This window comes from Hesperophylax consimilis, chromosome 4 (genome assembly GCF_061612785.1).
Source record: "Hesperophylax consimilis isolate HC1 chromosome 4, BYU_Hcon_1.0, whole genome shotgun sequence".
In the NCBI taxonomy this organism is placed as follows: domain Eukaryota; kingdom Metazoa; phylum Arthropoda; class Insecta; order Trichoptera; family Limnephilidae; genus Hesperophylax; species Hesperophylax consimilis.
The window spans coordinates 32,142,381-32,148,651 of NC_142839.1; the positions used below are offsets into that span (position 1 = coordinate 32,142,381).

General features: G+C 35.7%; 1 protein-coding gene across 1 annotated transcript; it reads left to right on the forward strand.

Annotated features, from left to right (window-relative positions):
• Positions 1–89: 89 nt before the first annotated feature.
• On the forward strand, positions 90–6,271 carry LOC149424550 (2',5'-phosphodiesterase 12). Its single transcript, XM_089631404.1, has 8 exons — positions 90–893; positions 1,931–2,054; positions 2,165–2,304; positions 3,931–4,093; positions 4,246–4,534; positions 5,431–5,551; positions 5,812–5,963; positions 6,155–6,271. The coding sequence occupies exons 1-8, from the start codon at positions 197–199 to the stop codon at positions 6,260–6,262; spliced, it is 1,794 nt and encodes a 597-aa protein (XP_089487530.1). The 5' UTR covers positions 90–196; the 3' UTR covers positions 6,263–6,271.

The following is a 6,271-nucleotide window of genomic DNA, read 5'->3' on the forward strand; positions in this document are numbered from 1 at the left end:
GAGCTTTTTTTTGTAACGGCAATAAAATAATTGTATTTTTTATTGCAAAAGATAATTTAGATAATATCTATGGATTAAACTGTCACAGAAGTGTCATTGCCACGGTGTTCGCAATTTTTAAATCGAATGTATTTTCTAACCTCATTTTATACTTGACGTATATTTTTGGAAACTATTCGTGCTGCCAGCACGAGATATGTTAGTTTTCCGACAATTTCGTTTTTCCAATATTTTAAAAAGTTATTATAGACATCGTCATAATATAGACTTAAAGATAGGAAAATCACACAATATGAATAAAGCTTACTTTAGACATGTCAATGGTGAAGACAATTATGATCTCACATTTATTTACGTCGATCCAGCTTTAAATGTTAATCGGCAGTTCAATTTTACCCGACAGAGTTCAGAAAATGTTGGCACATTATTAGGACGAATAACAACCAATGTGGAGAAAATTTTGACCAAAAAAAAAATAAAGAAAAACAAAAAGATAAGTGATAGCACACTCCCTGTCGAAACCGCACCTGTTGAAGTTAAACTTATTCTAAATGGGGAGGAAGTTTCTAAAGAAGTTAATTGCGTGAATGCCTTTAAGGAGAATGAAGTACAGTTGTGTATTTTAGATAGCAAATTCAAAATAATAATCAATGCTCCCACAGTGACCGTCTTATCATTACCGATCAGTATTTTAGCAGGGTTTCCCGTGTACCCCAATAAGATTGAAGGGTTTTTCCTGAATACTGAGCTTAGCAAATTTCAATGGTATTCTGCCAAAGTGGGGGAAAAGCAAGATCCTAACTCAGTAAAATGGGAAAAAGTTGGCGAAGGCTTCACGCATTTCACCACGATTGATGATATTGGGAAAAGATTGAAGCTAGTTTGTATGCCAGGTACAGAAATGCTTTAATTTACATACCCTTGTCATAAAATAAAGAAGAACACAAGAAATGCCATGTGATTGTGTTTCGTGATCCAAATTATCAAAATACATACTGCCGTTTCCAATACAAAACTGTGTTGAGAACTACGATGTCAGCCGAGAGTAAATGTGACAGAGTGCTCGCTAAATGAAATATTTCCATTCAAATTTGTATGGAAGGCACTTCTAGTTTTCTTCTTTATTCTATGCCCAATTCTAAGCCCTATTCTAATCAATCTTCCGAACAGGCCTTCCATTGATATGCTTGGTATAACTATAAGTGACCAGCTCAGGTACGGGGGCTCCATCGAAGCCAGAGTAAAGTTGGCCTCTCAGAAGCTGGGCGTACTGTACAGGGCCCGCAGATACTTTAATAATACACAACTGCTGACCCTGTACAAATCGCAAGTGCGCCCTACTGTCGAATTTGGCAGCCATCTCTGGTCCGGAGCCCCTAAATACCTGAAAAAAACCCTTGACTCTGTGCAAAAACGGGCGGTCCGTTTGATAGATTCCCCAATCTTAACAAACGGACTGCAATCTTTAGAGCACAGGCGTCAGGTAGGTATGCTGTCCTTGTTCTATCGGTATTATAATGGAAGGAGCTCTGAGGAACTAGCGTCATTGATCCCTTCGGCACCGGTGCGTAGTCGAGATACACGCCAAACGCGCGCCTAACATTTGTACACAGTTGACATTTGTCACATGAGAATGGGTCGCTTCTACGATTCGTTCTTAAGTTCAACAGCTCGGCTGTAGAACGAACTGCCGGCCTCTGTGTTTCCTCTCTCCTACAACATGGGACTCTTCAAGACCCATGTTCACTCCTTCCTCTCCACAAAAAGACCCTCCACACAGCATCCCCAAAGATGACATAGGCCCTGAGGGAAATTATTTTCTTCAGGGCCTCCTGTGTGGAGTTAATATAAAAAAAAAAAATTATAAAAATGCCCTACATTGATATTGACTTATTTTTGGAAAATATAATTAAATGTTATGTCTTATTAGGTGATGGATCACAGTTTGGACCTGAGGTGGAGACTATATCAAAGACTTGTATTGAAGCCGGGCCGGGGTTCTGTCCCTTTGAAAATCGTCAAGGTTTTACTCAAAACAAATTATCAGGAAAGAGGTTTGTGATACATATTACTAGTTTGCTGCTTCAGCATCCAATTTTAAAACAATGATCTTATAAAAATACATACTGTTATAGTTAGTACTTGTTTATATTTTTATTTTCAGCTTCAGGGTTGTATCGTATAATATATTAGCCGATCTGTACTGTGACTCTGATTTTACTCGGACAGTACTCCATCCATATTGTCCGCCGTACGCACTTCAATTTGACTACAGAAAGCAACTGATATTCAAAGAGATCTTAGGTAAGTAACCCTGTAGAATGACCATGTTCACTAGTTCAATAATTTTAATGATAACTTCTACTACAGTCTACAAAACTTTTCAAATCAAGACTCATCTCAAGAAAAACCATACCAATCTCTATAAAACATCCATCAGACCAGTGCTAAGCTACGGCTCAGTTTTCTGATCCCTTATGAAGTGTTTCAAATGGGAACTCTAACTAGAAAACTTCAGTGGGTATTGGATACCATGTATTACGTATTTTGTGCGTAACCTCCACAAATGGGAACTCTGACTAAAACACTTCAGTCGGTAGTATTGGATACTATGTATTGCATACTTTGTGTGCAACCTCCACAAATGACAACTCTGACTAGAACACTTCAGTGGGTATTGGATACAATCAGAGATGTGCAAAATGGGTACCCAAAACCATTTGAAATGCAAAATGGAAATGGGTCAAAACTTTTCCATTTGAAAATTCAAAATGCAAAATGGTTTTTAGAAAAGCATTTCAAATGCAAAATGCAAAATACCTATTTTCAAAATGCATTGAAAATGCAAAATGGTTTCTCAGGTCAAACAATTAAAATAATTATAGAATTTTTAAACAATTTTTTCATTTAATAATGGACATCAATGTAAAACAAACATATTACAATATGATGGTTAATCCAAAAACACCACAACTACAGATTATGAAACCACAAAAAAATTGCGAGGGACTAATGTTGCCAACTTAAAAACATAGAAACTGCTATCTAACATTTAATATTACAGCGTCATGGCCCCATGTTCAGTACCTATTTTAATCAGTATTTTTTGTAATGGTATCACTCAATTGCCAGGGCTTCTACCAGGGAGCAACTTGACAAATGTAAATTATCTCTCATAGCGAGGTTGAGGACCGACTGATATTTGGGGCTTATGAAAAAAAGATGAGTGGAGACAGTAGGAAGAATGTTGCAAAAAACCATTTAAAATGGAAAATGCATTGAGAAAAGCATTTAAAATGCAAAATGGAAAATACCCATTTTGCATTTGCATTTGAAATGGATTTATTTGAAATAAAGCACATCTCTGGATACAATATAATGCGTACTTTGTGCATAACCTGACTCTGAACTCTGACTAAAACACTTCAGTGGGTTGTATTGATTACTATGTATTGCATACTTTGTGCGCAACCTCCACAAATGGGAACTCTGACTAAAACATTTCAGTGGGTGGTATTGGATAATAATAATAATAATAATTGGATAATTTGTAGAGCCCCGTTTTTGTGAAAAATCACCTCAAGGGATACTATGTACATATTGCGTATTTTGTGCCCATCTCCACAAATGGAAACTCTGACTAGAACACTTCAGTGGGTATTGGATACCATGTATTGTGTACTTTGTGCGTAAGCCCACAATTCAAAATTGATTGAAATATTTTGATGTATTAAATAACCCGATCTGCATAGCTAGGTCCCGGGAGTCTTCCATTTCCCTTTGTTCTCCCCATCGCTCTTAACCTCTTTCCCCAATATACAATAATAATTCATCACTCTTTCTCCAATATTTTGGGTGAAATTCTCATCGGAAGGGGCTCAGTGATCGCATGAAGCAAATAATGGTAATGTAACTTTTGTGGATTTACAGGCTACAACAGTGACATTTACTGCATGCAAGAAGTTGACTGCAAAGTATTTGACTTGGAATTGACTCGTTTACTAAGTCAAAATGCTTACGAAGGTGTCTTCACCAAGAAAGGAGCCCTGGTAGCTGAAGGCTTGGCTTGCTTCTTCAGATCCGATCGTTTTAAGTAAGTTGATAAACTTTTTTTTTTATGACCCTCTCTTACCTGATAATAAATTGAAAAAATAATTTATTAATTTTACTTTGCATAGACCTAAACCTAGTTCACACCAAATATTAAATTGCAAGATAATTGTAATTTTTTCTTTCGTTTTTTAGGCTTCTAGAGAATTCGTCTTGTGTTCTTGGAGAGGATGTTAAGACATCTCCCATATTCTCTTCAATCTGGTCTGCGATTTCAAAAAATGAATCATTTGTGACAAGACTTTGTGGCAGGGCGACTGCAGCTCAAGCCGTTATATTACAATCATTGGACAATGAAGACGAGATCATTGTCGTTGGAAACACTCATCTTTACTTCCACCCAGATGCTGATCATGTGAGATTGACGCAAGGGGGTATTACTATTCTATGGCTCCAAAATATTGTGGAGGAAACTAAAAAAAAGGTAATTTTTAGTTTTTCTCCAGGATCTGAACTGCCCAGTTTCTGTTGAACTACGGAAATTGAACGGAAAGGAGAAAGATTGGGAGGACCTAGCCATTCATGTTTAGTCTTGGTCATGCTGGAATGAAATTGGCAAATATATATGCAGAAAATAGGGACACGCTTAATACGCCCTTTTTTACTAAAAAAACAGTTTGTTGTGGTTAGATAATAATGAGAAGTAATTATTTTAGTTTCCGGAAACGGAAAATAATGCATTACAATAGTTATTTCGTAAAAATTATAATTGATTGTCCATTGTTGTTGATGAAAAAGTTTTAAGGTAATGTTTTTTTTCTCCTATTTAACCCAATGTATTATCTTAGAATAGTTTTTAGTTTGGTTTTAAGAAATAAATAAAATATATTAGCCTAAAAAACAGTTGTTAAATTATCTTTTTTTAACTAAATGGCTACTAAAATGCATTATTTTCCATTTCTGGAAACTGAAATACACTACTCATAATTATCTAACTGATTCAAAGTGTTTTTAAAATAAAATGTACGTAGCTTGTCCCTATCTTCTGTATATTTACAGTGAAATTCTTTTGAGGTGTAGCAGGAGTAACACATAGAGATTGAGTTAGAAGCTCTATTATTTGAGGCACTACTCTTTATATAAATGGTTTGCGTATGTGCTCAGGGTTCCAGCAAACAGACTGCAGTAAGGAATTATCTCAGTGATTCCAGAGAGAATGCATCAAGTGGCTCTCCCCAGACAACAGGGGAAAAGACAAATATAATAATGGAACTGTGAGAGAAAAGACTGGTCCAGCAAAAAACCGTAACCACGGAAGTCCCACAATAATTCATTGTCAAATCAATGGATACAAAATTTAAAAAAGTTTTTTTTTTGTAGATGCCTGGAAAGCGGATATCACTCGTACTGTGTGGAGATTTTAATAGTGTCCCTTCTTGTGGAATCTACCAACTTTACACCACGGGAGTGGCTCCCAGCGACCTGGAAGACTGGAAAAGTAGTAAGTATCATTATTACTAGTAATTTTTATTTAGTTTCTAACCAAACGGTGTGACTGTTTCCCCTCAATCCTCCCTTTGCGCCATCGAAAGGGTTGGCGATGTGATGGGTCACTTCTTTCTCTTCTAAACTAATAAATGCATATTTGTTTGGCTTCTAATATATCCTCCTTTCTTACCTTTTTAAATCTCTTTCACTGTTTTTTTTATTATATGCTAGAAAAATAAAAAGTCTAATATTATGTACCAATTTTTTTTTCAGATGAGACTGAAGCGGTTACCGATTTGTCTTTAACTCAATCCCTGCCATTATCCAGTGCTTGTGGAACTCCTGAGTTCACCAACTACACTGTAGAATTCGCTGACTGTTTGGATTACATATTTTATGACAGAGAAAATTTGAAAGTTACGCAGGTAAAATAATAAAATCTCCATTTTTTTTTCTTTAAAAAATAATTGTTTGAAATGCTTACACTAGAAATTAAGCATATATTTATTACATTAATAGCGTTTTTTCTATTATTCTTGTCTTCTTTTATTATTTTAAGAAAATATCTCCTTATTGCAATTTTGTTATTTGTAATGTTGTTTTTTTTTTCCTACAGATCGTTCCATTGCCAAGTGTAGAAGAATTGACCCAACACACAGCTTTACCCAGCATAGTATTTCCATCAGACCATATTGCACTTGTAGCTGACCTTGAATTCAAATAAATAAATTAC